Raw genomic sequence first — 20,494 nt, 5'->3', positions numbered from 1 at the left:
AGATTCCTGGACTCCATCCAAGACCTACTGAATGAAAATCTTTGAGGGAGGCGGGTAGAAGCCTGGAAATCTTTATTAGCAACAAGCACTGCAAGTGATTCATATCCTCAAGCAAGTAATTGGGGAAATGCTGAATTAGAACAAGAAACTAAAAGCCATTTTTAATAATTTCTGCCTATTGCTTTGAAATATCCCTCCAGGGTTTGCTTAATCTCCCACTTTTCTGCACACTGGGCTTTATTAGTCAGGTATTTACAAAACAGGGAACGGTAACCAAAGAAAGATGCAAAATAATGCTGCATACGTGTAAGAATAACAAGAAGACAATTTAATGGAAACATGCATACCACTTTTAAATTAAAAATAAAGCATGCTAAAATATAAACATATGAAATAAGGAAATAAACAGAACAATTTTTAATTTAGAAAAAAAAAAAAAAAAATAAAACTGAAGAAAAAAAAAAAAAAAAAAAAAAAAAAAAAAAAGAAAAAGAGCTTCTCAGCTTCCTCAGCATCCTTCTTTTAAATAAAAATAATTATTGTCTGACTGGAAAGTAGATAGCAAATAGATTTGAGAGAAAATTAAAACTCCAAACCAGAGAATAGAGAAAAATAGAGCACCTAATTGCTAAAAGGTGAGTTTATCTTTCTATGGAGACAAATTATCAAACAAGTAATAAAACATCAAGTATCTTTGATGTTCTCAGAGAATTGACAGTAATTCTGGAATTAATGGGAGATTGGAAACATGAAGAAAAATTGGAAAAAAGGCAATATTGTACGAACTCCAAAACTGAAAGAAAACTTAAAAATTATAAAGTTTATGTAAGTTTCTGACAATAATTCTAAGACAGGCTTGCTAAAACAATCATTTGTCAGTATTTATAATGACAATATTTGATCATGACCCTGAAACTGAGAGAAAATTTAGAAACTATAGACAGGTGAAGTTTATGTAAGTCTTTGACAATAATTATAAGATAAAACAATAGTTTGTCAGTATTTATAATGATACCATTTGGCCATTTGATCATGAATGAAATAAAAGTATATTATGTCAGAATAAACTTTTTGCCGATGCAGCTTTTTGATGAGCATATATATAGTTACATATATAATACATATGTGTAAATACATATAATATATAATATTGATATATATAACATGTATATTTAGGGCATTTTCATTATATATAATTCATATAATATGTATTATATGTACTATATATATATAATTTATATATATCAAAATTATGTATATTATATATATCACTAAATGTAGTGCTCCGGAATTTTTAGCAACATCTTTGAGAAATTCTTTCACAATAAATGAAAATACCATACATATAATATAATAGCAAATTTAGATAGATGCGTAGTTGATTCATCTGTACCTACAAAATTCTAATTATTAGATCAGGTTTTCCCAGAAGAATGTTTTTAATTGCTCTCCTAGAAGCTCATGTCTTTGTTACAATGATTTGGTTAAAGCCTTAAAAGTAATGCTTATCCAATTTTTGAATTACACCAAACTAGAAGAGATCATTACCATGATGGATGATGAATTCAAAACTGCAAAACTGCAAAAAAGTTAAGAATTTTAGGAGGATGGTGGGGCATAGAGGACCTCACCAACATACATATTTTGAAATGTGTGGATAAGGGAGAATCTGAAGACTATCAAAATAAAACTTAAGGGAACTTTTGAATGTAAACATTGGAAATATCCCTAAAAGGCAAACTGGTATATAAGAAAAGCTTAGGCATGTTAATTGACTGAGAACTCAACATGTCAGTTAGATGATAAGGCTGTCACCCAAGATTAAGAGAAACCTAGAAGCTAAATAGCTAAAGGTAAACACTCCACTATGATCTGTTGTAAAAATACCAAATTTCTACAACATGAACATTTCACATTTTAAAAATTGTGGTAAAAATATGTAACACAAAATTTACCATATTAACCATTTTAAGTATATAGTTCAGTAACATTAACTATATTCATATACTTCTGCAGCAGATCTCCAGAAATTTTTCATCTTGCATATCTGAAATTCTATACACATTGAATATCAGTCTCTCATTTTAGGCCATTAATTTTAATAAGATTATTAAAATTCAAGTGAATGAATAGCAAGGCAATTGCCAAGAAAAGCCCCTAAAAACATGGTCATGTAAGAAAATGCTGAAGGAAGTGATATGTTTAACGTATAAAAGAGAAGAGTTGGTTGGGCGTGATGGTATCATTAGTTATCTTAAGAGCCAGACTGTGAACAAAGTTATTGATTCTATGTAGCTTCAGAAGACAGAACAAGTATCAGTGGGTATAATCTTTAGGGAGGCATACCTAAGCTCCATGAAGAAATAATATTCTGGCAATTGAATACTGCCCAACAGTAGAACTAATTACCCTCTGAAATGTTGAGTTCTTTGTTTCTGAAAATAATTTAAACAATGACTAGGTAAATACTTCTGTGACCAGTTTTAGAAGAATCCCTGTATTGGATAAGAGATTAAGTTACAAAGCATTTTAATCAAATACAACAGTCTCTAATTCTGTGAGAATGGACAGCTAGGAGTGAATGGAACTGACATCCAACTGAAATCTACTAACACGTTCTGCAACTTTGCACACACAGTTTTCAGTGCTTCAGTCTCCTTACTTATAATATGCTAACTAAAATAACTTATTCTTTCTAAATGTCCATGTATTGAATACATGTGTATTTGTTTGTACTAGTAGGTGTGTACAAACCTGCTTTAACAGATTAGAAGGGAGAAAGGAAGAAGGAAAAGAAGAGAGACAGAGAAAAAAAATGAGTTAAAACCAAACCATGTAATAGTGAAATTCTTTCTTTCACTTTGGCCCTGGCTCACTTAGATCCAATACTAAGGACAAGGAGACACCAAGTATCCCCACATTTTACAGAGAGAAACCAATATTTGGAACCATTTCATATAATAGGAAAGTACTGTACAAGTCAACCTTCTGGAGAGACCAGTGGACCAGCCTATGGAGAGATTCATGAATGCAAGAGGAGAGACTCCACGAGAATCATTCATGAAATTGTGTGAGTACCTAAGAAGGCAGAATTGATGAGATGTTTTTCTGCAAGTGATCTGGCCCTTTTACCTGTATCTAGAGAACAAAGAACTGGAGAGTGATTGCAGGCCCAAGAGATGGGTCATTAGGAGAGCAGCCTGCTCACAATATCTGGGAAAGAAAATAAAATGGACCTAGCAAAAGATTATAAACCTTTCCTTGTCACATCAGTAATGCAACCAAAAGGGAAGCTCACCAAGCAAGGGAATTCCAGCAACTTAAGGCTTTGAGATATACCTCCTGTGGTGGGAATGAGGAGGTTTGGGGAGTAAAAGAGACCTAAATTTATATGTGCCGGGAACTCTGAAGAAGGGATAAGAGAGAAGAAATGAGAAAGGAAGTTCAGGGAATTCTTAAGAGGGATGAGACTCAAACCTCTCTGAAGATCTCACACAGAAGCCTCTCAAGAGAGTTGCATTTCTCATGTGTCAGAGGATTGTAAAATTTAGAGCAGTAGAAAGGTTTCCTCTAGATCTGCTTGAAAAGATGTTACTCATTTCCTCCATGTCTCCTCTTTGCCTGAAGAGCTAAAGCTAGATTAGAGGCAAGTAGCAAGTAACAAAGCAAGACGTATTTTCCTTCCCATTCCTAGAACCTCAAGCCTAGCCAGCAAAGGGAGGAAAAAGCTTTGACTAAGATATAATACTAGTGTTTCAAAATGGGTTAGAACAAGTTACAGAAACTAAAAGTTACCAGCGTCATTGTGTGTGCCAAGGTATTATCAAGGAATGGCAAAGCAGTGCTGGACAATAATTATATTTCATGTCAATATTCCACTGGATTACTGTTCCTCATTATATGGTTACACATATATGCAGGTTTTTTCTTAGAAAATAAAAAAAAAGTATACTTAATCAGAAACTTTGCTTTTCTAATTATCTTGTGTAAAATATCCTAGATACAACTTATTACTGATTTAACTGGGTAAAAATTCCATTTTGATAGCTAAAACTCTTCTATTTATTTATTTACTTATTCATTCATTTATTTGAGACAGGGTCTCACTTGTGTTGCCCCAGCCTGGAATACATCGTGGCTCACTGCAGCCTTAACTGGGTTCAGGTGATCTTCCCACCTCAGTCTCCCAAGTAGCTAGCCCTGCAGGCACCCACAATCATGCCTGGATAATTTTTTGTATTTTAAAGATGGGGTCTTGCCAGGTTGCTCAGGCTAGTCTGGAACTCCTGTGCTCGAGTGATCCCTGTACATTGGTCTGCCAAAGAGCCGAGATTACAGGCATGAGCCATCCTGCCTGGCCTACTCTTCTCTTCTTCTCTTCACTTTCGTCTCCTTTCCTCTCCTCCTCTCCCTACCCCATCCTCTCCTGTCCTCTTTTTTCTCTTATCTTGTAATTTTGTAAGATAAAAGATTACAAGTACAGGATACTAAATCCTGGTTTTAAAAGATCAACACCCATAAAATTGAGTAATATTAATCTTGAAAACTTCAGTAGATTTTTATTTCTACTCCCTTGAACTATCTTTTTTTTTTTTTTAAGATGGAGTCTCACTCTGGTCATCCAGGCTGGAGTGCAGTGGCATGATCTCGGCTCACTGCAACCTCCACCTCCCGGGTTGAAGCTATTCTCTAGCCTTCGCCTCCTGAGTAGCTGGGATTACAGGCACACACCACAACAGCCTGCTAATTTTTTTGGTATTTTTAGAAGAGATGGGGTTTTATCACATTGGCCAGGTTGGTCTTGAATTCCTGACCTCAAGTGATCAACCCCCCTTGGCTTCTCAAAGTGCTAGGATTACAGACATGAACCACCATGCCTGGACTGAACTGTCTTTCAATCTGTTAACAAACTTTAGGTAATTTCCAAAGTTGAAGGCTTCTAATGAATTAGGTATTACCAACTTACTTTAAGGTACATTTATTAAAACATAATAAATGTAGGCTATGTTGAGACATTTGGAAAACAGAACAAGACAAAGACAACAACAATCTTTGTTAAAATGAACAACTATGCTTTTTTGATTATAAATTGTCTAAGGTACAAAATGTGTCATTGTTTGAAACATTATGTTTTATCATGAAATGCCCTTATATTTAATGTTGTAATTTGAAGATGGTGATATGGTTTGGCTGTGTCCCTGCCCAAATCTCATTTCGAATTCCCTCATATTACGGGAAGGACCCAGTGGGAGGTAATTGAATCTCGGGGGCAGGTCTTTGCCATGCTGTTCTCGTTATGGTGAACAAGTCTCAGGAGTTCTGAAGGTATCAAAAGGGGGAGTTTCCCTGCCCAATCTCTCTCTTTGCCTTCTACCATTTATATAATATGTGACTTGCTCCTCCTTGCCTTCCACCATGATTGTGGGGCTTCTGCAAGTTCAATTAAACCTCTTTCTTTTGTAAATTGTACAGTCTTTAGTATGTTTTTACCAGCAATGTGAAAACAGACTAATATAGATGGGAAGGAAATTTGTAAGGATAATTGCTCCTATCTTAAACCAGTTTTGTATATATTAACATGTTTATGTCACATAAGTGTACAGAAGATAAAATCAAATACACATGGTATAAGGGTTAGCATTAATTGAGAATTTGTTATTACATTGATGCAACCATAATTGCATTTTTTTTTCCATACTGGCAAAAGCCACAATCACTTTTGCACCGATCTAACAGAAATGTAAATTGTTGGGCCCCACCTGAGACTGACTGGATTAAAGACACTAGGAATGGGTTCCAGCAATCTTTTTTTTTTTAAAACAAGCTCCTCAAAAGACTCTGATGTATTGTCTTGAGTTCTCAAACTCGAGCACACATTTCACCATTTGGAAAGCATTAAAAACACTAATTATTGGGTCCCACTCCTAGAGATTCTATTTAATTACTCTGGAGTGAGGTACGGGCAGGTGATTTTAAAGTTCCCTTGGTAATTCTTTTATTGACAGCTTAAGTTGAGAACCAATGTTAGTCTTATCCTTGAAATTAAATTGACCGTTCAGTTCCTTGACACAAGGTCCACTCTCAACACAGACTTCACAATTTGAATATGTCTTCTCTTGTTTGCAGCATCAATTTACAGATTCTTCTTTCTACATGTGAAGACTACTAAAAAGTTAAACAACTGCTTAAAGATTAAAGCTGAATCCTCAAATGGCCTTCCCAATTAATGTAAGTGTGTGCCCACATATAATCTCAATCTAAAATGTGCAATTAACTTGTAAAGACAAATGCAAGTAAGATGAATTAGATTTGTAAATAGATGCTAGTTAATTCCAATGAAATCTTGACCTTCAGTTGCAGTACCGTCAACTCCTAATTACCAGCAGAAACAATTCTAATCATAGGCTTTGCATATTTTCAAATCCAAATGTTAATATTATTTTTAATGTGAAACAGTAGCTATAAATATAAAAGAGATTGTTCATGGAGCTGAAGTATAAAAACAAAAAAAAAAGTGATGGTAGAATCTTTGGATAGGATGAAACCTTTGGGAATCTGGTCTATTCCAGTGACAAAAGCAAAATATGGTCAGTACAAAATTTATGATAAAACTAGAAATGAGTTGAGTCTCTATTTATTTATAGAATGGTGTCAAATAGGGTGAGTGCTTTTTAAAAAATTGCAGTCCTTGTCATTTTGTATGCAGTGCAAGAATAGTTTCTTTTACAGAGATCTATGCCATTCTCTCTTATAATAACTTTAACAGTGAAATTATGCCTACTAGACTTTGTCAGCTTCTCTTCTGGTGTAAATTTTTATATTAAATGACAATCTGAAAGGCAAATGTGTGTTACTGAAGAGAGAAACATGTTTGAAGTAAAACATGTTTCCTTGGTTGTTAAGAAGAAATGGTCCCGAAACTAACCCATGGCAGTAGTTTACCGATACTCTATAAAATTTGGCTATATTTCAGGACCAAACTGTCTAGCTGCTAAATCGTTACAATGTGTTCATATCCAGTTGTGTGCAGCTGGCCTCTTGTACCAATTTGTGAGAGCCTGCTTTTATTTATTGATTTATTTTTTCGAGATAAAGGCCTGAATCTCAGCTCACTGCAACCTCTGCCTCCCAGGATCAAGCAATCCTCCCACCTCAGCCTCCTCAGTATCTGGGATTACAGGTATGTACCACCACACCAGCTAATTTTTGTATTTTTAGTAGAGACAGGGTTTTAACATGTTAGCCCAGCTAGTCTCGAACTCCTGGTCTCAAGTGATGCACTCACCTTGGCTTCCCAAAGTACTGGAATTACAGGCATGAACCACCATGCTAGGCTGTGAGAGCTTATTGTTAAATTTTCACTGATTCTATGTGCCAGCTGTAAAGCACATGACATTATTTTAAAAAAATAATAATTTTTATAAATTTACAACTAAACAAAGAATGTTTAAAACAAAGGTAATATATACCTGAGACTTCTAATTTCCTGATAATTTTACTACATTGCTCTTCAAGTTATTTGTGTCGGTTGTCTCTGAATAGTGGAAATACTACATACTGGTGTGTTACTGCATATTTGTTCCTAATTCCACAGTCAGAGAATTATGTTGACAACTTGATACTGGCTATGGTGGGAGTATTTACAGCATACAAATAGGCTAACAATACATCAGGGTTCCTCCCCACCAGGAAAAGTTAAAACATTTACCAGTACAACGAGGAATGAAACCTACTATAAGTACGTGTGCATTTAAATCAGATAGTCATAGAAGTATAATGGCATAATCTCCACCCTATGCGTGGATCATGAAACAATTTCAACCTAAAATGTTTGGGTTTTAGTTTTAAGTGTGCCTGATTAATAGCCTGGTCCTGCTATTTATTAGCTTTGTGATCTCAGGCAGGTTGCTAAAAGTCTCTAAGTTTCAATTCCTTTATCTGTAATATGTGGACCATAAAATGTTCCTTGTAGATTTCTTGTAAAAAAGATTCAATAAAAAAATATGTGTCCAGCACATATTTTAAGTATGAATCCCTTCCAACCCTTCCTCACTTCACCTAATAAAAGACATACAAGTTTGCTATTATAGTTATTTAGATTACTATTAAAATTTTAGGCATTTTCCTCCTTTGATTCAAGTAAATTATTATTAGAAAAAAGAAACAGGTCTTTCCCTAGGCCTATTACTAAAAAAGAAAAAAAAAAAAAAAGAAAATCAGATAAAAGACCTAATAGAAGTTCTTTAATGAACTCGTACTTTATTTTCCTAATTGTTTTCATGGCATTTCTTATCTGAATTGAGACTCTGATTCCAGGGCCTCTCTGTATTAATGTTATTAGACTGCTCATTACCTTTCCGGTATTCTCTGAATGAGGATGCTCACTGTAGAAAAGGAATCAAGTTTTCTAAAATATAGAGCAACTTAGCAGCAGACTCTGCCAGATTTAGAACCACACAGTCTGGATAGTGGAAAGGAGAGAGAATACACTGCTCAACCACCTTTATTGGTCAGGCTCCAAATATTTTATTAATATGTAAAATATGCTATTGTCTACTGTGTCGTTCTATAGTGCTTTCTTTCCATGCCACTGCTATCATCTTCTTTACCATGTCATTTAGCACCTTTTACTTTATCTACACTTTATTCAGAAGTTATACACTCAAGTATTTACAGAGTCTAGCATAAGAAAACTTTAGGTTAGCATCCTCCAAAAACAGGCATTGAAATTGAGAGGTTAACACCATGGAAAACAGTATAGTGACTCCTCAAAAGAACTAAAAGTAGAACTACTATTCAATCCAGGAATCCCAGTACTGGGTATCTACTCGAAGAAAAAGAAGACATTATATGAAAAAGACACATTCACACACATGTTTAGAGCAGCACAATTTTCAATTGAAAAGATATTGAACCAACCTTACTGCCCATCCAACCAAAGACTGGATGAAGAAAATGTTGTACATGTACACCATGGAATACTACTCAGCCATATAAAGGAATAAAATTATGCCTTTTTTAGCAACTTGGAGGAGCTGGAGGCCCTTATATTAAGTGAAGTAACTCAGGAATGGAAAACCAAACATCGTTATGTTATCACTTATAAGTGGGAGCTAAGCTACGAGGACACAAAGACATAAGAGTTGTGTAATAGACTGTGGAGACTTGGTGGGTGGAAGTTGGAAGGGCGGTAGAGGATAAAAGGCTACATATTGAGTACAATGTACACTGCTCAGGTGATGAGCTCACTAAAATCTTAAGAATCACCATTAAAGAACTTACCCATATAATCAAAAACCACCTGCACCCACAAAATTACTGGAATTTAGAAAGAAAAAAATAATAACAAATTGAGGAGTTAAAAAACCTTATTTTTCTACTATTAAAAGTATTACATAGTGCTAAATTATTAAAATGTATGCTTAATTGCATTCTATTTCAATAAATATGCGATACATGTCTAAATTATGGGTAAAGTTTCCCCATAGCAATTTTTAAAATCCTTTGCCATAATGAAAATAAAGGACAAGTCTTACAAATCCTCATTCTGCTACTGCATTTGACTAGACGTTTTTGAGACAAATGATAATGAAACATACTGATGCATGAGTATAAATGAGAGTAATTAAATCTGCAACTTCATGTGACAATAAATTTTTACTATTTTCAAAAGTAAGGGATCCTGTGGAAAGTGGGCATTTTCCCATCAACAAAAATATAACTGAAACTAATACTAATTTTGTCAGTCAGTCAGAATCATATGACTCTACAGAAATGAAAACAATGATTTATCAATTATGTAATCTCAGTCTGAATTATTTATTGTTCCCAGAAGATAACATATACATGCCTATAAGAAACAAGTCCTCCTACCTTACTTCAAAGGTTACTCCATGAACTATTCTCTTCGACAAGTTTAATCACTATAGATATAAGGTTAATAATGAACATTTGAGAATATCCTGTTAGCCTTGTAATGACCACTTCCTAATAAAACCTGCATTTTTTACATTCATTAATTTTAGCTGAGAATATCGTTTCTACCTCATGAATAGGAATTATTCAGAAATTATCATAAAGTGCACACTCAGGTCCAAAAGTATGTAATAAAAACAAACATATCCTCTGCTTCTTTTACCTGTATTTATAAAGAAACAGCCTTTTAAAGGGGGGATAAACTGATAGCATATTCTATGTGACACAATCTCTACTAACAATATGTTTCACTCACAACTTACCACAGGATGCCATTTCATCTGTCTGGTCACCACAGTCGTCTTCCCTGTCACATAGCCATGCTCTGGGAATGCAACGCCCATTTCCACAAGAAAACTGGTCTACCTGGCATGTTCTGGCTATGATGATCAATTAATATACAAAAAAAATAAATAAATTTAGAGGCCTTTTGAACATTAAGGATATAATAAAGCATGCCATATATCTTTTAGATGTAATACAGTGCATTTCTCTATTAAAATATTTTAAAAGAACATTTTTATTTAAGGCTTCTGAATACCAGCTTGCTTTTGTCTTCTCTAAAGTCCACATGCTTTGCCCTTCAATTAATAATGACTGCTAAATGACAAGATAGTCAGTAATCCTCACACAATTCCATAAATGCAGCTACGAATTCAATATTTAAAAATTTTGCCGAGCACATGCTTATGAATATAAGACTGAATTAAGTTTCATTCAACTCTTAATTAACAAAAAAAGAATTTTGGATAGCATTTGCCAATAAACAGAGAATACTTGTTTGCAGTAATACAGAAGACATTATTTGGAGATTATCTATATCTAGTTTCTAATCCTGGGGTCAGAATTGGCCTTTTCCTCTAACATAGTTAATACAATTGTTTCTTGATCTCTAAATGATCTACTGTATGAAGTGAGAGTGCAGAAAGTATTTTCTAAAACATATATTTGGCCTTAAGATAGTTTTTTTAACTCACTTTTTAGCACAATTATTTTTAAAAGTATGACTTTTTAATCAAACACATTAATCAACTTTGCTTTGGGCTCTCTTAAGGGTTTCAATGAACACAAACATGGTATCTCGCTTTCTATGTTAGCCGGAGGCAGTGGTTTAAAGTTATTCAGAAAAGGGGTTATGTTTAACAGGAAATTTGATAATCCTTTTCTAATATAATCAGGGCAAATTTTAAAAGGCTGAAAGCCTGAATAGCTTCCCTGCCTCTTCCCTCAGGCCTTTGGTAGTTGCGTGCTTCCTTGTTTTTATCCTTTGATTTTTATTTCTTTTTCTATTTTTGTCCCTCTGAACTACAAATATGTCTTTATGAGCCTCAATATCCCATATACCCTTTCCTTTCATTGGACTAGAGAAAAAATGAGATATTTTGATAAAAGGATACTTAGTTCTATGAAAATTTTGGAGGGGTGAGGTTGAACAGATAATGAATAATTGAGGTCTCAGAGTCAGTGGCTACAATAAGAGAATCTTGCATAGTTTATAGACTTCCTGTTCCCTAGGTTTGAGAATCATTGTTTGTTTCATCAAAACACCTTGTGAACGTGGATACTAATGGTTGGTATAACATAGGGTTGGGCAAAGCCAACTCAGTCGAACACACTAAAATGGGTTCCATGAATTAGGGATTCAGAAATCATTGAAAATAATGTCTTACAAGATATATATATTTTCTTTCCTTTTGGGAAAAGTGCACTTACAGTGTTAAGATGTGTATCTATTATTAGTGAATATTATAAAGTTTATCCAAGAAAAACAAATGAAAAATTTACTGGGTTGATTTGATCCATTAGACTATTTCTAGTCTTAGTGTCTAAAATTAGAAATATCAGGAAAATTATTATGGTATGTATTTTCTTTGCTTGTGTGATAAGGTTCCTAAATCTAAAATATTTTAAACACTATCCAAGTATTTCCATTTTACAAATTCATCATTTATTTTAAATTATCGGATTTTAAGTACTCCAGCAAACAAGTATGCTTCTGAAGTGTTTAATGTTAAAATTACAAGTAGAATTAAATAATTGTATATTGTCTCATACAATTCCACAGATTTTCTGATAAATCTGTCATCTATACTAAAATGAATAAAGTTCTTAGGTAATTGTTATAAAATTATGTCTGCTGAGAAGAAAGCTATGCATGTATTTGTGTTACCCTAGAGAAGGACGTAGAGAGATATACACAAAATCTAATGCCATTAGTTTACTTGATGGGAAGGGGTAAAAATAGAAGTGTGAGAGAGACTAATACTATTTCCCTTACATATCTGTGTCCCTGGTTATAATAATTTTTTTTTTATCTTTTGAGTTTTAAGAGAAATTTAATAAGAGCATGTTTTAAAAATTCTTGGTACTTCCTTCCTCCCTAACTTGCCTTCTTCCTTCTTTTCTTTTCCCTTATTTTTGCAAACTTTTCTTTTTCTTTTCTATAGCTCTTTCTTCCTCTTTCATTCTTTAACTATTTCATTCCTTCAGTCTTTTCTATTTTCTTGGTTTACATATATAGACATTATCACATATTTCTATCCCAAATTCTAATTGGCCCATAATAAGAATATATTAAATTTATCAAAACCAGTGTTCTTTTATTTGACACTCTTATGTCACTGTATTCTCTCCTAATAATTCAGGTTTAATTCTAGCAAAGTTTTATCAGATTGTTTTCTTTCATTAGGTAAGCTATGGTGATTAGAGAGGAAAATGAGGAAGAACTTCTATGAACCTGTCTCATATTGTGTATGACCTGTCTCACATTGTGATGGTGTGGGAATTTGTATTACCTCATTAACTCTAAAGCTGGAAGAACTGTTACAACCTATTATTCCAAAGAGTATTCACTGGATTATTATTGAGGGAAAGTATGCCCTGAAGATATATGAATTCATTGTCTGTTCTAATCATGAAGAAAATTATTCACTTAGTCTACCAGGCAATTTTAACTGATTTCAGATGAGAAAGATGCTTCATTCCACAAATCTCCAAGGACTGTTTATCTACATGATGTAATCAAGTTGACTAAATTATCACTTTCTAATCAATAAACTTTTCTGAAAACAAACCCACAACATTTACTTTTTCATTTCTTGTCTCCATCAGATCTAAGTCAGTTTGGAGGCAAGATTAGCAGAGCAGCCCCACAGGACTCTAATTTTGTAGCAAGTGCTGTTCTAAGGATAAGAAATTTATACCTCCTCCAAGAGAATTGGTTATCTAGCTGCTGAATCAGAGATTCACTGTAATCATGCTTCTCCTGCAGCCATGTAACAGTGAGAACTCTCACAATGCACATGAACTATATGGCCAAGAGGGAACTTGAACATAGCACTATTCTTAAACTTCCCTTTTGCTGTATTTTAATCAAAGCATTCTAATTAATTTTGTCATATGATGTCAAATCAAAACATACTCATTATTTTGTAAAGAAAAGTCTAATTTTTAAATACATTAGGGTTTTTTTTAAAAAGCAATTGTATTTATCTAATATGCATTTAGTTATAATTAATAGAGGATGTGAGAAGAGCAAATATTATGTGATCTAAACAGAGCACTATGGTGGGGGAAATGCTGATATGAAATTATCTAGGCTTGACTATAAGGAATGATCATGGTAACTCTGAAGAAAAATTATTTCAAATATAACCACTTTTCATCTTTGGCCTCTGGGTCTCCCTCATAAGTAGACAACAATATTCTGGATGTTGAGGGAGAACGGCTGCCCAGACCCTGATGGTGTCCACTTGCTGCAGCCCCCTGTGTATGTGCTGTTTTCTTTTCTGGGCAAATTCTCCAACCTTTTCCCTTATTATTCACTTCATCCCACCCTGAGAAATTTATTCTGGTCAATTGTTTCTTTTTTTTTCTTCAGTGAAGTATTTCTACCACCTAGAAAGGTATAGGAAATAATATCATTAACCTCTGTTTACTGTTATATAACAATATGGAATCCTGTTTTTTCTATATTTGCTACAGATTTTTATTTTATCTAAGAAAAAAATATATGTAGTTAAATTTGAAATTTGCTGTGTAATCTTTCCTAATCACATTTCTCTCCCTCTCCTTCCAGAGGTACCCTTCTTGTTTTTATTTCTTTATTTTTTATTTCTGGACATATTGTAATACTATTCCTATTTATGAATTCATAAGCACTGTATAAAATTATTTTATATCCTATGCTTCATATAAATGGTATTGTTTATTTTCTTCAACTTAGTGTTTTGTTTTCTTTTTCACTTGGATGAAGGTATCTCATCTAATTTAACTTTATTTTTAGATTTATTTTTATTGATATTGAGCTCTTGTTCAGTTATTTTAATTATTAATAGCATTCTGTGAATAGAACACAATCTATCTGTCTATCATTCTGTTAATGGACATTTCAGTTATTTCCATTTTTCACTATTATCAGCACAAGCCAATGCAAACTTTTATTCATGTCTCTTTCTTCATGCACAGGTATGAGAGTATAAACATAGAAATAGAATTACAAAGTTGAAGGTATGCCTACTTCATATTTATTGAATTTGGCCATTGCTTTCCCAGATATAATATCATTCATATACTCACCAAGAGTGTATGACAATTCCCTTTTTCCACAATTTTGCCAATGCTGGGTTTTACCAGATTAATTTATTTTTCCTAATCAAATGGCTGGAATTGTTACTTCAGAATTTTTCTTAAGCTTTTTATAAGGCTTAGCTTAGACAATGCTTCCTATAAGAAGTTCTCCCAAATAGCTAAAACTAAATTCTTTACTCTTCCTATGGGCTTCCATGTGGATCAATTTAGTACTTTTCTAGTGCAATAACCAATTATTGCACTAGAACGGCATTTTTATTTTTTTTTTCTCTCAGTCTTCATTCTTAGCTTCTTGAGGAAAGACACTGTGTATTTTCTTTCATTCTTTCACCAATGCCTTGGTAGATACTTAATGAAGTAAATAAACTCATGAAGTAGAAATTTTAAAAAATAGGAAATTGGATTATTGTGGACAATGGGTTTCTTTTAGATATAAAATAATCACAATGCAAAGAGCTACAGGATGGTGGATTCAATAACAAAGTAATTCCCCATTGGAAAGTCTTTTTATCTAGCATATACATCCATGTATTCACCTATATCTAGCAATGGATAGAAACCCAGAAAGAAAACTGGTCTATATAAATGTGGCATTTTTTTCCCGTATGGGAAGCTATGGGACCTATTTATATATATTGATAAAGTGAAATGGAAGTACATTGTAACATGACTATGTACTTCATTGCTTGCAAAGCAAAAGGTAAATTTATTTTTATCTTTGTTCTTTTTATTCAAGTTCTTAAGGTGTCCAGTGACTGTAATAGCTATCATATATATACTGACAGGAAGATCTGGTAGTGAGTAGCAGACTTCAGCTAGCAGCGCTTAAAGTGAGATTTAAGCAAGTTACATTCTATTTATTTCCTAGTAGACCATAGGACATGAGTATTTTAGAAATCTTATTATTAGTTTGGTGCAAAGGTAACTGCAGTTTTGCCACTGAAAATAATGGCTAAAGCCGCAATTACTTTTGTACCAACCTAATAACTAAAATTGTTTTGTTTAATCTTAAACATTTTTACTTTTACTACTGTAAATAGCTAGCCAATCACAAATGCTTCTTTAAAAACCATGTAGAAACAAGTAGATTTTAAAAATCTAATAGAAATGAAGAAAACATGGTATTATAAATTGAGCCAGCAATACCGTTTACTTTAAGGTGAAAGCAGATCTGTTTAAGATGATATAAAGCATTATCTCTGAATTGAATCTTAACCTCAAAAGAATAATAATTACAGGCGGGTCACACCTGTAATCCTAGCACTTTGAGAGACCTAAGTGGGAGGATCACTTGCAGCCAGGAGTTTGAGACCAGCCTGGTCAACATGGTAAAATCCTGTTCTCTTCTAAAAATACAAAAATTCTGGGTGTGTGGCATGTATCTGTAGTCCTGGCTTGAGAATTGCTTGAACCTGGGAGGTGGAGGTTGCAGTGAGCTGAGATTGTGCCACTGTACTCTAGCTTTGGTGACAGAGCAAGACTCTGTCTGAAAACAAAACAAAAAAGAAGAATTATACTGGTTTAGAAATATGTCTCATTGCAAATTATAGTCATATGGCAAGAGCAACTTAAACTGATCATACCTAAAATTCTAACTATTATGCAGGATATATCATTTGGGATAAAGAGAGATGGCTTTGAAGACAAAACTCTTGGATGAAATTTCCCTGGATCTTTTATCAATAATGTAAGTTTAGGCAAGTTCCCTTTCCCATGCCCCATCTATAAGAAGGATAGCCTGGAGGGTAGGGACCTAGGACTGAATGTTCTCTAGAGGTCCTTTTTCTCTTAGAAAGTCTTTTGTAAAGCAAAAGATACGTTATGAGACAAATGAAAAAATCTTTCAAAAAATTTGTTTACTCTAAAATGTCAGATGAGATTTTTAATCAGGGGACAACAGAATACCTGGCCCATGGATCCTCAGCAAATATGTCACTATGGAAAAAGCTGAATAAAAGACAGACTAGGATTATGGAATGATGACTGTTTTGCTCTTGCCAGTTTTGTGCATAGGGAAAATCTATCTGGAAACAACTTCTAGTTAATTCATACTCTTACTGTGCTGGAAAAAAAATGTGCAGGACATCAAAAGTGCAGAGAGGTATGTCTTTCCAATAGAAAAAACTGGTGGAGACCAAGAGTGGAAACCAGTCTTCTCAACCTCTGGGTCTTTCGTCTACAGGTTGCTCTGTATTTTTCACTAGTAATTTATAATACTTCTTATTGGGTAAGGCTTACTCTGGCAAAGATAGAAAGAGTTGATGGGGTAGTCGATCTGTTTTGATGTTGCTATATGTAATGGTTTAAAAAAATCAGTTTTTACGAATCATATCAATATGAGTCATCAAATACACTATTTTTTTCTTTGTCATTTAAAAAGAGGCACTAGGCTGCTGCTAGTCAGTATCATTTTTCAACATTTACCTGATTAATAATGACCTTTCTGGCACTCTGTTGTAAACTATACCACAAGCTGTATATTTCCATTCAGTAAGAATCTGGCTAGGGATTCAAAAATTTATTACAATAGAATAGATTATATGGAGATATAAATAGGCTAGTGGTCTTGAGATTTCATGGGGAAAAAACCTACCTCACATAAATAATGTGCATGAATAGAAAACTATTCACAGAGGTATTCTATAGTAGACTAAATAAAATTTATAAATTATTTTATCAACAATTTTCAAGGGAAAAAAAAAAACAACAACTCCTGCTTGTGTGATGGCCTGCATCAGAGCATGCTAGCAAACATCAACCTCCATTCCCAAGTAGGATTTAGCAGGGACAAGTCTTGTACAAGTAGTGTATCGACAGTCAACCCATATGGATAGATGAAGTGCCAAATTAGTTTGGAAAGCAGAGTAATGTCCAAAAATTAAGTAAAAGATAATTTGTATTCTAGCCTTTGTGGCATCAAACTCTGAATTCATTTACTATTGCAATAATCAAATCATCAGCACTCCGAAAGTTCAGCTTAGTTCAAAGCATTGACTTGCATTTTTATGGAGACTAACTTTGGAGGAGATTTATGTGTATACCCAAGCAAACCTTTACCTGTGCAAGTTTGATTGGATTCATCTTCATTGCTCCCACAGTCATTAGCTCCATCACAAAGCCATCTCTTAGGGATGCAGCGATTATTCTGGCATTTAAACTGATCATCAGGACAGCTATGATTGACTGGAAGGGAGGGAGAAGCAAGTTTAATTATTTAGAATTGGATGAAGTTGTGAATAATATTATTATTGTATTGTACAATACAATAATATCACTACAGTATATTTTTGAATTATACTTACAGAAAGGTTATGGTAATAATATTACAATGCCATAGATTCTGTTATTCATTGTCTTGTATTTAATAGCAAATATTAATATTTGCTTTGTTAAAATGTAATGCTTTTATAGAAAACATCAAGTAGTTACATCTTAAATAAAAGGAAATGTATTCTTATTTTTATGTCTCCATTAAAACCAACTGTATGGCCAGGCATGGTGGCTCATGCCTGTAATCCCAGCATTTTGGGAGGCCAAGGTGGGTGGATCACCTGAGGCCAGGAGTTCAAGACCAATCTGGCCAACATGGTGAAACCCTATCTCTGCTAAAAATACAAAAAATTATTCAGGTGTGCTGGCACATGCCAGGAGGTGAAGGTTACAGTGAGCTGAGATCGGGTCATTGTACTCCAGCCTGGGCAAGAGGGAAACTCCATCTCAAAGATTTAACTAAATAAATAAAACCAACTGTATCACTACGTTTGTTTTCTCATTCCTTATACTGGAGACTCAACTGAAAAATTTTGACCAAGAACATTTAAAATCAACTTCAAATCATAATGCTAAATATAACAATTATGTATCAAAAATAATTTAGTCATATATATAAAAATATTTTATTTAAAAACAACATAACCATTCAAATATTTCTTAACATATTAAATAAGCCTACTTTTTTTTTTTTTCTTTTTGAGACAGAGTCTCGCTCTGTCGCCAGGTGCCAGGCTGGAGTGCACTGGCGCGATCTCGGCTCACTGCAACCTCTGCCTTCCAAGTTCAAGCAATTCTCCTGCCTCAGACTCCCAAGGAACTGAGACTACAGGTGCACGCCACCACGCCCAGCTAATTTCTGTGTTTTTAGTAGCGACAGGGTTTCACCATGTTGGCCAGGATGGTCTCAATCTCTTGACCTCATGATCCACCTGCGTCGGCCTCCAAAAGTGCTGGGATTAAAATAAGCCTACTTTTATTCCTTCCTGTCCAATGTTTCTTCGGAATGGAAAAGAAAGCAGAGAAAAGAAAAATGCATCACTTGTGACCTACAGTTGATGTTAACTATGAGATTCTGTATTATTTTAATAACAAAAAACATCATCATGAGTTTCCTTCCCTTGTACAAACAAATAAAAATGCAACCACAGAAAATACTGAGGCAGCAGCCAATCGTCGTCTGGGAAGCTGTGTACAGCTAAGGATTAAACTTTCAATATCTAAGCAAAATGGGGTGGGGGGGCATCTTAAAGTTAACGTCCTACGATTCTTTTTTCTCCATTCCAGAGGATAAATTCCTAACTGAGCTGACATGCTCTTCAGTATGTGTTTCAGGATTTCAACACTGTTTTTAGGGTAACTTTCTTTATGCCCAGTAGTTGCAATTCCATATGATAAAAACAAACGTTTATATTCATTTTACTGAGAATTTAGAAAATTGTCATTTTATCATGTTTGTTGCGTAGCAAACGTGTGCATTTCCAGTAAGTTTCTATAAAACACTTTTTCTTTAAAGTAGCTTTATTGATAAGTGGTTTTATCACTTTTTAGAAAGTTTTTATTGATGTATAGCAAAAAAATAAACAGGGAGAAAAGCTTTATATTCTCTGATATTTGAGCATGATTTACATTTTCTACTCACTTCAGGGACTTCAGCAAGAATAGCTGCTGAGAAAAATAAAAGTCATCTGATACATTAGAGAGCCAACAATTTAAAGTACCAAGATTATACATTTGTACTTCAGTGAGGCTTAATCAAGGACTTTTGCAATCTTCACCAGTAAAATAAATAATAAATAACGCCTTTTGGTTTGGAGTTGAAACACTGAAGGATAGAAAGTAGAATAACAAAATTCAAGGTTGCAGATTACGAGTGTTTAATATTTAAAATAATCTTCTGAAATGAGCTGTGTGGTACTAGAATATTAACCATGAGATCTCAGAAATAAAATGTTGCTTAGAATCACTGCAATGCTTAGAGAAGACATCAAAGTGCTGGAAGGTGGTTAGAGGTGAGTAACTGCTTATTGCCTCACTTATCAAATCACCCACTCATCCATGTGTCAGGCACTGTGCTAGACCCAGAGGCTACGTAACACTACAACATAAGGTGTCTTCTCATGAAAATATGAACCTATTAGACGCACCAAATAAGTAAGCATGTAATTGCAATTTGATTTGGCAACTACTCTAATAAAGAATTGTACAGGAGATGAATGTTTAACTCCACATGGCTGTATTGAGAAAAAGATTCTTTGGCAGTCAGAAAAGATTTTCCTAAGAAGGTAATGATAAACTATGTTGAATTCCATAGACATAAAATAGTGAATTATTGCAGAGGAAAAAAAATAGGACATGTTTTGGAGATCTACTTATAGTTCAACTTGATAAGGATGAAAAGGGTAAGTGAATGCATGATAGATTAAAGATTAGAAATATAAATACAAGACAGAGCAGGAAGTATTTTATATGTGAGTCAACAGATTTTAAAATTTATCCTGTGGCTATGCAGTTACTGAAATTATAAGAATAGATTTTATTCTATAAATATCTTTCTGAAAATGGTGTGGAAACTGGGCTGAAGTGAAGGGAAAAATAGTGGCAGGGATAATAGAAAAACATTTTTTGAGTTAATCTGAGAAAATAATTTAGCCAATGA

General features: G+C 33.9%; 1 protein-coding gene across 3 annotated transcripts in view; it reads right to left on the bottom strand.

Annotated features, from left to right (window-relative positions):
* The window catches only part of LRP1B (LDL receptor related protein 1B), a 1,911,091-nt gene that overhangs the window by 729,996 nt on the left and 1,160,601 nt on the right, over positions 1-20,494 (bottom strand). For all 3 annotated transcript variants that reach the window (XM_017523186.2, XM_037736613.1, XM_037736614.1), the window contains exons 17-18: positions 17,623-17,748; positions 10,239-10,355 (exon numbers count right to left, since the gene is read on the bottom strand). In XM_017523186.2, coding sequence (XP_017378675.1) covers positions 10,239-10,355; positions 17,623-17,748 — 243 coding nt within the window. The remainder of the gene's footprint in view (positions 1-10,238; positions 10,356-17,622; positions 17,749-20,494) is intronic.

Source organism: Cebus imitator, unplaced genomic scaffold, assembly GCF_001604975.1.
Source record: "Cebus imitator isolate Cc_AM_T3 unplaced genomic scaffold, Cebus_imitator-1.0 Scaffold27, whole genome shotgun sequence".
NCBI classification, from domain to species: Eukaryota; Metazoa; Chordata; class Mammalia; order Primates; family Cebidae; genus Cebus; species Cebus imitator.
The sequence above is the reverse complement of the archived record's forward strand: the minus strand, read 5'-3'. Positions and strand labels throughout refer to the sequence as shown.